General features: G+C 44.1%; 1 protein-coding gene across 3 annotated transcripts in view; it reads left to right on the top strand.

Annotated features, from left to right (window-relative positions):
• Nucleotides 1-12,306, top strand: part of LOC117658919 (transient receptor potential cation channel subfamily V member 2-like) — a 43,305-nt gene that overhangs the window by 24,272 nt on the left and 6,727 nt on the right. For all 3 annotated transcript variants that reach the window (XM_087890234.1, XM_087890236.1, XM_087890241.1), the window contains 4 exons: nt 2,907-3,072; nt 5,374-5,440; nt 9,643-9,950; nt 11,979-12,100. In XM_087890234.1, the coding sequence (XP_087746360.1) occupies nt 2,907-3,072; nt 5,374-5,440; nt 9,643-9,950; nt 11,979-12,100 (663 nt within the window). The remainder of the gene's footprint in view (nt 1-2,906; nt 3,073-5,373; nt 5,441-9,642; nt 9,951-11,978; nt 12,101-12,306) is intronic.

Here is a 12,306-nt window from a genome sequence, read left to right as displayed (position 1 = left end):
TGGGAGGCTCTCAGCGGCAGGAGGCGGTCTCATAGGTATCCAGGTCCTAAGCCATGGAGCGCTCTAAAGGTGGTAACCAACACCTTGAATCGCACCCGAAGGACCACCGGAAGCCAGTGCAGCCATGCCACGCCCACCAAGCCATGCCCACAGAACCGGTAGTAAAAGAATATCAAGAGTTGGAAGGGACCTTGGAGGTCATCTAGTCCAACCCCCTGCTCAAGCAGAAGACTCTATACCCACGATGGCGAGCCTATGGCACGCATGCCACAGGTGGCACGTGGAGCCATATTTTCCGGCATGTGAGCCGTTGCCCTAGCTCAGCTTCAGCGCGTATGTGCATGCCAACCAGCTGATTTTCGGCTGGCCCTGCCCACGCCTCCCCTCCCAGGAGTCTCTGGAGGGCCTCCGGGGATGGGGGGAGGCCATTTTCACCCTCCCCAGCTTCTAGGAAAGCTTCTGGAACCTGGGGAGGGCAAAAAATGGGCCTTCTGGGCCCAACGGAAGTCGGGAAATGGGCCGTTTTCAGCCTCTGGAGGGCCTCTGTGGAGGTGGGGAAAGCCATTTTTGCGCTCCAGAGGCTTTAGATAGGCTCACTAGGCCCAAAAATACGGAGCGGGGGGAGGGGGGGTTGCGCGCACATGCACGGGGATGGTGGTACCAGGGGGCATTGAATTATGGATGTGGGCATGTGTGCGCGCCCGCTTTTGGCATGTGACGGCAAAAAGGTTAGCCATCACTGCTCTATACCATTTCAGACAAGTGGCTCTCCAGTCTTTTCTTTAAAATCTCCGGTGATGAAGCACCTACAACTTCTGGTGGCAAGCAGTTCCACTGGTTAATTGTCCTCACTGTCAGGAAATTCCTCCTTAAATTCCAGGTTGAATTTCTCCTTGATTAGTTTCCATCCGTTGTTTCTTGCCCTGCCTTCAGGTGCTTTGGAGAATGGGTTGACCTCAAAGGGTGAAATGTAAAAATTGTTACTACCGGTTCTGTGGGCGTGGCTTGGTAGGGGTGGGGTAACGTGACTGGGTGGGCGTGGCCAACTTTAAAAAAAAAAAAACTTTTCAAAGCATTTTTTCTACAACCTCTTCGGCCGAAGAGGTTGCAAAAATGCTTTGAAAAGCCTCTCTGCCGATCAGGCAACTCAGCTGGGATCGTCAGAGGCTTTTCAAAGCATTTTTTTAAAACCACCTCTTCGGCCGAAGAGGTTGCAGAAAAGAATGCTTTGAAAAGCCTCTGACGATCCCAGCTGAGCCACGCGATCATCAGAGGCTTCTTTTTTTTTTACTTTTGAAAGCATTTTTTCGACGGAAGAGGTTGTAGAAAAAATGCTTTTAAAAGTTTTTTTTTTTAAAAAAGAAGCCTCTGATGATCGTGCGGCTCAGCTGGGCATGGTGGGGGGGGCGCAGGGATTTTTGCTACCGGTTCTCCGAACCACCCGCCGCCATCGCTACTGGATCGTGCGATCCGGTCCGAACTGGGAGCATTTCACCCCTGATTGACCCCCTCCTCTTTGGGGCAGCCCCTCAAATATTGGAAGATGCTCTCCTGTCTCCCCTGGTCCTTCTCTTCACTAGACTAGCCATGTCTTCTGTCCATCTGGTTCATTCAGATGTCTTTCTTTCTTTCTTTCTTTCTTTCTTTCTTTCTTTCTTTCTTTCTTTCTTTCCTTTCTTTCGTTCTTTCTTTCTTTCTTTTCTTTTTTTCTTTCTCTCTCTCTCTCTCTTTCTTTCCCTCCCTTCCACCTTCCTTCCCTCCCTCCCTCCCTCCCTCCTTCCTTCCTTCCTTCCTTTTGCTTTGGAAAATAGCTTGATCCCCTTCCTCCTCTCTGGGGCAGCCCCTTAAATATTGAAAGATGCTCTCCTGTCTCCCCTGGTCCTTCTCTTCACTAGACCAGCCATGTCTTCTGTCCATCTATGGTTCATTCAGATGTCTTTCTTTCTTTCTTTTCTTTTCTTTCTTTCTTTCTTTCTTTCTTTCTTTCTTTCTTTCTTTTCTTTCTTTCTCTCTCTCTCTCTCTCTTTCTTTCCCTCCCTTCCACCTTCCTTCCCTCCCTCCCTCCCTCCCTCCTTCCTTCCTTCCTTCCTTTTGCTTTGGAAAATAGCTTGATCCCCTTCCTCCTCTCTGGGGCAGCCCCTTAAATATTGAAAAATGCTCTCCTGTCTCCCCTGGTCCTTCTCTTCACTAGACCAGCCATGTCTTCTGTCCATCTATGGTTCATTCAGATGTCTTTCTTTCTTTCTTTCTTTCTTTCTTTCTTTCTTTCTTTCTTTCTTTCTTTCTTTCTTTCTTTCCTTTCTTTCGTTCTTTCTTTCTTTCTTTTCTTTCTTTCTTTCTCTCTCTCTCTCTTTCTTTCCCTCCCTTCCACCTTCCTTCCCTCCCTCCCTCCCTCCCTCCTTCCTTCCTTCCTTCCTTTTGCTTTGGAAAATAGCTTGACCCCCTTCCTCCTCTCTGGGGCAGCCCCTTAAATATTGAAAGATGCTCTCCTGTCTCCCCTGGTCCTTCTCTTCACTAGACCAGCCATGTCTTCTGTCCATCTATGGTTCATTCAGATGTCTTTCTTTCTTTCTTTTCTTTTCTTTCTTTCTTTCCTTTCTTTCTCTCTCTCTCTCTCTCTCTTTTTTTTCCCCCTCCCTTCCACCTTCCTTCCCTCCCTCCCTCCCTCCCTCCCTCCCTTCCTTCCTTCCTTTTGCTTTGGAGAATAGCTTGACCCCCTTCCTCCTCTCTGGGGCAGCCCCTCAAATATTGAAAGATGCTCTCCTGTCTCCCCTGGTCCTTCTCTTCACTAGACGAGCCTTACACAAATCCTGCAACCGTTCTTCGTGTGTTTTAGCCTCCATGCCTTCAATCATCTTCACTGCTCTTCTCTTCTTTTCTGTTTCTCTCTCTCTGGCCCTTGCCAGGTTTGTGCAGGCATCTGCCATCCTGGCCTCATCCGTGATGTTCTTGGCAAACACGGAAAAATACGTGCTGCCCATGGTGTTCGCCTTGCTTTTGGGCTGGGTGAACATGCTCTATTACACCCGTGGTCTCCAGCAGATGGGAATCTACATCGTGATGATCCAGAAGGTAACCGGATCTTTTCCGTTTCCAAATATTGCATTGCTTCTGATTTTGCAGGGCAGCTCAGAATCTTAAATGAAGCCGGTCATTTACAGGTTGCCCTCGTTTTAACAACCAGAATTGAAACCGGCAGCTTGGTCGTTAAGCGAAGCGGTCACGACGCGAAACACCACAACGTTCAGGATTTGATTTTTCGCTTTCTTGCAAAGGTCCTATAAATGCAAGGGCTGGTTTGCAAAGCTACTTTTTCATCCTAAGGGTGAAAAATTGCTGTACGGGGCAGTTGTTAAACGAGGGCAACATGTGAGCGGCCCTTGGTGCTCTCTGAGGTTGTTTGTTTTCTTGCAGACGTTTCATTACCCAACTAGGTAACGTCATCAGTGCTAGTAAGGAGTGCTGTTTGCTGTCAGTTTATACTCTGTGGTCTGTGTGAGTGGGGGTCTGTTTGGGCTGTTTACATATTGCTGTTTGGCAGTTTCTTGATAGGGGTACTGCTTACTTGGTTGTTGGTCTGAAGTTAACCTTGGAGCTAATCTATGCTGATCTGAATGCTGATTACTTGTGGAGAGGTGCTGGAGAAGAAAGGAAGAAAGGAAGAAAGGAAAGAAAGAAGGAAAGGAAGGAAGGAAAGAAGAAAGGAAGAAAGGAAAGAAGGAAAGGAAGGAAGGAAGGAAGGAAGGAAGGAAAGATGGAAGAAAGGAAGGAAGGAAAGAAGGAAAGGAAGGAAGGAAGGAAAGGAAGGAAGGAAAGAAGGAAAGAAGGAAGGAAAGAAGGAAGGAAGGAAGGAAGGAAGGAAGGAAGGAAAGGAAGGAAGGAAAGAAGGAAAGAAGGAAAGAAGGAAGGAACTAAGGAAGGAAAGACGGAAGGAAAGGAAGGACAGAAGAAAGGAAGGAAGGAAGGAAGGAAGAAAGGAAAGGAAAGGAAGGAAGGAAGGAAGGAAAGAAGGAAGGAAGGAAAGAAGGAAAGGAAGGAAGGAAAGAAAGGAAAGAAGGAAGGAAGGAAGGAAGGAAGGAAAGAAGAAAGGAAAGAAGGAAAGGAAGGAAAGATGGAAGGAAGGAAGGAAAGAAGGAAGGAAGGAAAGAAGGAAAGGAAGGAAGGAAGGAAAGGAAAGAAGGAAGGAAAGGAAGGAAAGAAGGAAGGAAGAAAGGAAGAAAGGAAAGAAAGAAGGAAAGGAAAGGAAGGAAGGACAGAAGAAAGGAAGAAAGGAAAGAAGGAAAGGAAGGAAGGAAAGGAAGGAAAGACGGAAGGAAGGAAGAAAGGAATAAAGGAAGGAAGGAAGAAAGGAAGAAAGAAAGAAAGAAAGAAAGGAAAGGAAGGAAGGAAGGAAAGAAGGAAAGGAAAGATGAAAGGAAGGAAGGAAGGAAGGAAAGAAGAAAAGGAAGGAAGGAAGGAAGGTTGCATTGAGCATCTAGATCAGAGGTGTCCAATTCTAGACCAGACCAAGTCCAAAAATGCCAGGGAATTTCTAGAGGCCTGAGACTCTGACCAATCAGCCATCAATAATCACAGACATTATAGACTGTGCAAAAGAGACAACCAAACAGCCCGCCGCCCCCCAAAAAAGACTCCAACACCTCTCCACCAGTAATCACCTCCACCCACATAGACAAGCAAGTCACAGAATATAAACTGACAGCAAACAGCACTCCTTACTAGCACTGATGATGTTACCTAGTTGGGTCATGAAACGTCCGGAAGAAAGCAAGCAAGCTCAGAGAGCACCCAGGATTTCAACCCTGAATTACATATATTCTCCTTTATTGAGGACAACCTGCATTTATTTAGTTCCTGCCCAGTTAGCAGGATGGCTGGTGTTAACAATCTCAGCAATGGAATAACCTACAACAGTGATTTCCAAATTGGGCGCCTTTTAAGATCCATGGATTTGGGGAGTTGAAGCCTATCCATCTTGTCGAAGCGTGAATCAGCCTCGTTCCCCCCGTGGGGAAACTGTAATTAATTAGAGGTGAATGGATCTTGTTTTCCATGCTGTATACTTTCAAAGAAAGAAAACCCGAAGTATATATTCTAAGAAACAGTTTATTATAAAAACAAAATTAGATAACTACATCTTTACCGGACAAAGGAAGACGTAAATCAGGAAGTTAGCAAAGAAAGAATGTAGACATGCGCAGTAGTTCAGAAATCACAGGACAGTCTTATCTGAGTTGCTACAGATAAGTTCTCTGGCAGGCTACCGTAAGTCTTAGGATGGAAGCTCAGCTGGCAAACACATAACGCAGTGACATTAAAGGTCCCAAGTTTGAAAATGGCCACTCTCCACATGGCTTTTCATTCTCGTTGCAGGCCATCTTGAGGGACCTTCTGCACTTCCTGATGGTTTATGTGATCTTCCTATTTGGCTTTGCAACAGGTGAGTGTCAGGGAGAGGCACAGGTGAGCATAGCCAAGATAATGCCCTTTCTCATTCCCACCGGAGCAGGAGGGAGTCAAGGATTTATTTATTTATTTATTTACAAATAATTATATGCCGCCCTTCTCCCAAAGGACTCAGGGCGGCGAACACAAGTTAAAAAACATACAATAATAAAAGAAAATCCTAATTAAAAACCAATTAAAACAGGGACAAATAAATAATAAAACCCAAGAATCAGAATCAGCCCATCAGGATCAAGGAAAGGTTTGGATCTTGGTCAAAGAGATAGTCCAGCAGGCCCGTTTTGAACCCCGAGAATCCCCTCTAGGACTGCTGGGCTGGAATTGATATTCATATTAGGAAAGATTTCTGTGGCAGGTATACCTTAATCGGGGGTGAGGAGAGCTCAGTTTTGGAGCAAATAGAAGGTCCATCCAGCTGAAGGCAGGTGGAGACACTTGTTTGAGAAGGGTGACCATACAAATGAATGAATGAATTAATTAATTAATTAATTAATTAATTCAATTAATTAATTAATTCAATTAATTAATTAATTCAATTAATTAATTAATTCAATTAATTAATTCATTCAATTAATTAATTCATTCAATTAATTAATTCATTAATGAGTGAATGAATGAATGAATTAATAAATGAATGAATGAGTGAGTGAGTGAATGAGTGAATGAATGAGTAAATCAATTAATAAATGAATGAGTGAATGAATGAATGAATGAATCAATCAATCAATGAGTGAGTGAATGAATGAATGAGTGAGTGAGGGAGTGAGTAAATAAATTAATAAATGAATAGAATAGAATAACAGAGTTGGGAAGGACCTTGGAGGTCTTCTAGTCCAGGGTTCACCAACCTTTCGGACTTCAGGGACCACTAAATTCATAATTTTAAATCCCATGGACCGCTAATATGATCTGCCTAATGACCGGCTGGGTGGGCGTGGCTAGGTGGTCATGTGATTGGGTGGGCGTGGCCAACTCGATGTCACTCACATCTAGGGGCATCTCACCGGTCTCTACTCGCCCCTCCCCTCCCAGCCCCTCTTCGCCTGCCCACCCGGGCTCCTTAGGACCCCAACAAGAAGCAGTTGCTGGAGCTAAGCATCCACCACGAGAAAGAGTTGGGAAAACAGCTCAGTTCAAATTGGATCTGGCCGAGAAGGAGGCTCAGCAGAAGCACCTCACTGAGGACTAGGAGCATAGGCTTTCCAAGCAGAGGGAAGACCTGCGGGAGTGCAAGGCCAGGTACCGGCACCTGGAGGTTCAGCGGGCTGCGATGGTCAGCCAGTTCCAGGCCATGATGCAGTCCCACTGGAACGAGGCCCTCCGGCTCTTCGCCACCAGCGGCTCTTCCCTCCAGCCTTCGCCCAAAGACCCACACCAGGAGGCCGAAGCAGCCCCTAGGACGGAATTTCTGCCCCCCTCCAACCCACACAAAAAGACCCTGAAGGGGGAGACTCTCTGCAGCAACAGAAATGTTCATTGCACGTATCCGGCTCAGGGGCCGTAGTTTGAGGACCCCTGATTTAGTGCAATATAAAAAATGCAAATAATTTTTCTGCGGAACACCAACATTTTCTCGTGGACCACCAGTGGTCCACGGACCACCAGTTGGTGACCACTGCTCTAGTCCAACCCCCTGCTCAGGCAGGAAACCCTATGCAATTTCAGACAAATGGTTGTCCAGTCTCTCCTTAAAAACTTCCAGTGTTGGAGAATTCACAACTTCTGGAGGCAAGTTGTTCCACTGGCTAATTGTTCTAGCTGTCAGAAAATTTCTCCTTAGTTCTGAATGAATAAGTGAATGAGTGAATGAGAATGAATGAGTGAATGAATGAGTGAGTAAATCAATTGATAAATGGAGTGAATGAATGAATGAGTAAATGAGTGAATAAATGGGTGAATGAGTGAGTAAATCAATTGATAAATGGAGTGAATGAATGAATGAGTAAATGAGTGAATAAATGGGTGAGTGAATGAGTGAGTAAAGGAATGAATAAATGAGAGTGAGTGAATGAATGAGTGAATAAATGGGTGAGTGAATGAGTGAGTAAATGAATGAATAAATGGAGTGAGTGAATGAATGAGTAAATGAGTGAATAAATGGGTGAATGAATGAGTAAATCAATTGATAAATGGAGTGAATGAATGAATGAGTAAATGAGTGAATAAATGGGTAGTGAATGAGTGAGTAAATGAATGAATAAATGAAGAGTGAGTGAATGAATGAGTAAATGAGTGAATAAATGGGTGAATGAATGAGTGAGTAAATGAATGAATAAATGGAGTGAGTGAATGAATGAGTAAATGAGTGAATAAATGGGTGAATGAATGAGTGAGTAAATGAATAAATGAGAGTGAGTGAATGAATGAATAAATGAGTGAATAAATGGGTGAGTGAATGAGTGAGTAAATGAATGAATAAATGAGAGTGAGTGAATGAATGAGTAAATGAGTGAATAAATGGGTGAGTGAATGAATGAGTAAATGAGTGAATGAATGAGTGAAAGACACAGCTGTGCAGAGGGGTTTAATCACTGGACATCTCTAAGAAAAGACTGGACAACCCTAAGTCTGAAATGATATAGGGCTGTGATGGTGAACCTATGGCATGCGTGCCACAGGTGGCACGCAGAGCCATATCAGTGGGCACGCAAACGTTGCCCTAGCTAGCATATGCATGCCAGTCAGCTGATTTTCGGGCCTTTCGGGCCCACCGGAAGGCTATTTCCGGCCTCCTGAGGGCCTCAAGTGGGGTGGGAAAGTGCATTTTCACCCTCCCCAGGCTCCTAGAAAGGCTCTGGAGGCTGGGGAAAGCGAAGAATGGGCCTTCCAGTCCCACCGGAAGTCGGCAAATGGGCCTGTTTCCGGCTTCCGGAAAGCCTCCGGGGGCATGGGGAAGGCTGTTTTTGCCCTCCCCAGGTTCCAAGTAAGCCTCTGACTGATATAGCGTTTCCTTCTTGACCAGGGGAGTTGGACTAGAAGACCTCCAAGGTCCCTTCCGGCTCTATTCTGAATGATCGATTGTGAACATGCAGTGAAGAATTCAGAGTCTAGATGTCTTGGTATTTTGATGCAAATAAAAACCTAACAAGAAGATCAGTTGAACAACTAACGATGCCTCCAAAAATCAACCAGCCACTTTGCGTCTCCTGTCCTTCAAACTGAAAAGGTTCCCCCTCTCCGAGGTGGGTTTCAGCAGGTTCTGGCCAGTTCTGGAGAACCGGTAGTGAAAATTTTGAGTAATTCGGAGAACCGGTAGTAAAAATTCTGACTGGCCCCGCCCCCATCTATTCTCTGCCTCCCGAGTCCCAGCTGATTGGGAGGAAATGTGGATTTTGCAGTATCCTTACCCTGGATTGGGGAGGGAATGGGGATTTTACAGTATCCTTCCCCTGCCACGCCCACCAAGCCACGCCCACCAAGCCATGCCACGCCCACAGAACCGGTAGTAAAAAAATTTGAAACCCACCGCTGGTTCCCCCAAAGTTTCCAGAGGAAGAATTTGCTAAGGTATTGAGGTTTAAGAGCTGATGCAACTGTAAAGCTGATGAAATGTACGGCTGACGCAGTGAAGATGAATCAGCATTGGTATTGCCGGTTGTCGACTAGAAAGAGGTCCACAAAAGTTTTTTTTTTTTAAAAAGTTTTATTTTAGATTAAAAATAAAAACAAAACAAAACACAACAACAATAACATAAAATATCATCCTTACAAACAATTATAGACAGCATCTCAATCGGTTAAAATCATTTCGTGCTTACAATTCTCCAAATCTCCTCATATAGCAATTATTCTTTACTTAAACTAAAGATAAATATTTAAACATTTCATATATGCTATCTCATCTCCATACTTTTTTATCAAACCATTGATAAAATATCTCCCATATCAAAAGTTTTGACCGCTTGAAGAGGTGTTTATGTAAGGCAGCCAGGAGAGGGCGTATTTTCTCTCCTTGTGTCCGCTATTCATTGCTGAGTTCTCCGTGTAGAGTTAAGAAGAAGACTGATTGCTTGTCAGGTATTTGCCAACTACGTACATTTCTGTATATATCTTGTATATAAACCACTGTTAAATGTCTAAGTCTCTGTGTGTTATGTTGTGCCCCTGAGTTGTCTCCTAATAGTAGTCACGCTGCCAACGCTCTGTCGGAATTGAAATTTCAATGGCTCCTTTCAGCTCTCATCATCCTCACCGGTGGCGCTTCCCACCCCACCCGCAACGCATCTCACCCGCTCAGCGATGACTCGAAAGACCAGGCCGTGTATTCGGGGCTATTTCAGACTGCCCTGCTGCTCTTCAAGTTCACCATCGGCATGGGAGACCTGGAGTACAACGAGAATGTAAAGTACAGCGACATCGCGATGCTGATGGTCCTCCTTTTCGTCATCTTGACCTACATCCTCTTGCTCAACATGCTGATTGCCCTGATGAGCGAAACGGTCACCAACGTCTCCGGGTACAGCCAGAGCGTCTGGCAGTTGCAGGTAAGGCCCCTTTGGACTGGGACGGTGGCCACTTCTGGCCCAGCAGGGGCTTCAATGGAACCAGATCCAAAGAACCAGTGGAAGAGAAGATTTGTAGCTCAGGGGTTCAACTTTGGGGGGTCCTTGGTGCTCCCTGAGCTTCGTGGTTTTCTTGAAGACGTCTCATGACCCAACTAGGTAATGACATCAGTGCTAGAAGGAGTGGGTTTGAGGAGAGGAGGAGGAGGAAGAAGAGGAGAACTGTGGGGTCCTTGGTGCTTCGTAGTTTTCTTGCATATATTTCATGACCCTAGTAGATAACATCATCAGTGCTAGAGGGGAGTGGGGTTGTGGGATCTATAGATAGATCTGATAGATCTGATAGATCTATCTATCTATCTATCTATCTATCTATCTATCTATCTATCCATCCATCCATCCATCCATCCATCCATCCATCCATCCATCCATTCTATTCTATTCTATTCTATTCTATTCTATTCTATTCTATTCTATTCTATTCTATTCTCTATCTATCTTCTATCCATCCATCCAGCCATCCATTATCTATCTGTCTGTCTGTCTGTCTGTCTTCATTCATCTATTATCTATCTATCTATCTATCTATCTATCTATCTATCTATCTATCTCTTCATTCATCCATTGTCTATTCTGTCTATCTTCTATCCATCCATCCATTATCTATCTATTCTATCTTTTATCCATCCATCCATCCATCCATTATCTATTCTATCTATCTATCTATCTATCTATCTATCTATCTATCTATCTATCTTCTATCCATCCATTATCTATCTATTCTCTCTATCATCTATCCATCCATCCATCCATCCATCCATCCATCCATTCTATTCTATTCTATTCTATTCTATTCTATTCTATTCTATTCTATTCTATTCTATTCTATTCTATTCTCTATCTATCTTCTATCCATCCATCCAGCCATCCATTATCTATCTGTCTGTCTGTCTGTCTTCATTCATCTATTATCTACCTATCTACCTATCTATCTATCTATCTATCTATCTATCTATCTATCTATCTATCTATCTATCTCTTCATCCATCCATTGTCTATTCTATCTTCTATCCATCCATCCATTATCTATCTATTCTGTCTATCTTCTATCTATCCATCCATCCATCCATCCATCCATCCATCCATCCATTATCTATCTATTCTATCTATCTTTTATCCATCCATCCATCCATCCATTATCTATCTATTCTATCTATCTATCTATCTATCTATCTATCTATCTATCTATCTTCTATCCATCCATTATCTATCTATTCTCTCTATCATCTATCCATCCATCCATCCATCCATCCATCCATCCATCCATTCTATTCTATTCTATTCTATTCTATTCTATTCTATTCTATTCTATTCTATTCTATTCTATTCTATTCTATTCTATTCTATTCTATTCTATTCTATTCTATTCTCTATCTATCTTCCATCCATCCATCCATCCATCATCTATCTATCTGTCTGTCTGTCTGTCTGTCTTCATTCATCTATTATCTATCTATCTATCTATCTATCTATCTATCTATCTATCTATCTATCTCTTCATCCATCCATTGTCTATTCTGTCTATCTTCTATCCATCCATCCATCCATCCATCCATCCATTATCTATCTATTCTATCTCTTTTATCCATCCATCCATCCATCCATCCATCCATCCATCCATTATCTATCTATTCTATCTATCTATCTATCTATCTATCTATCTATCTATCTATCTATCTATCTACCTTCTATCCATCCATTATCTATCTATTCTCTCTATCATCTATCTATCCACCCATCCACCCATCCACCCATCCACCCATCCACCCATCCATCAATCCATCCATTATCTGTCTGTCTGTCTGTCCATCCACCCATCCACATATCCTTCCTTCCTTCCTTCCCCCCTTCCTCCCTCCCTCCCTCCCTCCTCTCTCTCTCTCTCTCCCTCCCTCTGCCCTTCCCCCTGATTTCTAAGCTCTCTTCACCAACCAACCACTCTATTTGCAGAGAGCCATCGCTATTCTGGAGATAGAGAAAAACTGGATCTGGTGCTGGAAAAAGGCCCAGAGAGCCGGCTGTTACCTCTCCGTCAGCTCTGAGGACAAGGAAGACGAGAGGTGGTTTTTTCGGTAAGCTGAACCACCACGTGCCCAATTGGGGTACGAAACACGTCATTTCAGAAATGGACCCTCCCTGGTTCTCTCGAGCATAAAGGGAGGGAGGAGGCCAGAGGTGGGTTTCAGCAGGTTCTGACCAATTCTGGAGAACCGGTAGCAGAAATTTTGATTTGTTCGGAGAAATTCTAGTAGTAAAAATTCTGACTGGCCCCGCCTCC

Source organism: Pantherophis guttatus, chromosome 1 (assembly GCF_059756535.1).
Source record: "Pantherophis guttatus breed Tessera chromosome 1, ASM5975653v1, whole genome shotgun sequence".
Classification (NCBI taxonomy): domain Eukaryota; kingdom Metazoa; phylum Chordata; class Lepidosauria; order Squamata; family Colubridae; genus Pantherophis; species Pantherophis guttatus.
The sequence above is the reverse complement of the archived record's forward strand: the minus strand, read 5'-3'. Positions and strand labels throughout refer to the sequence as shown.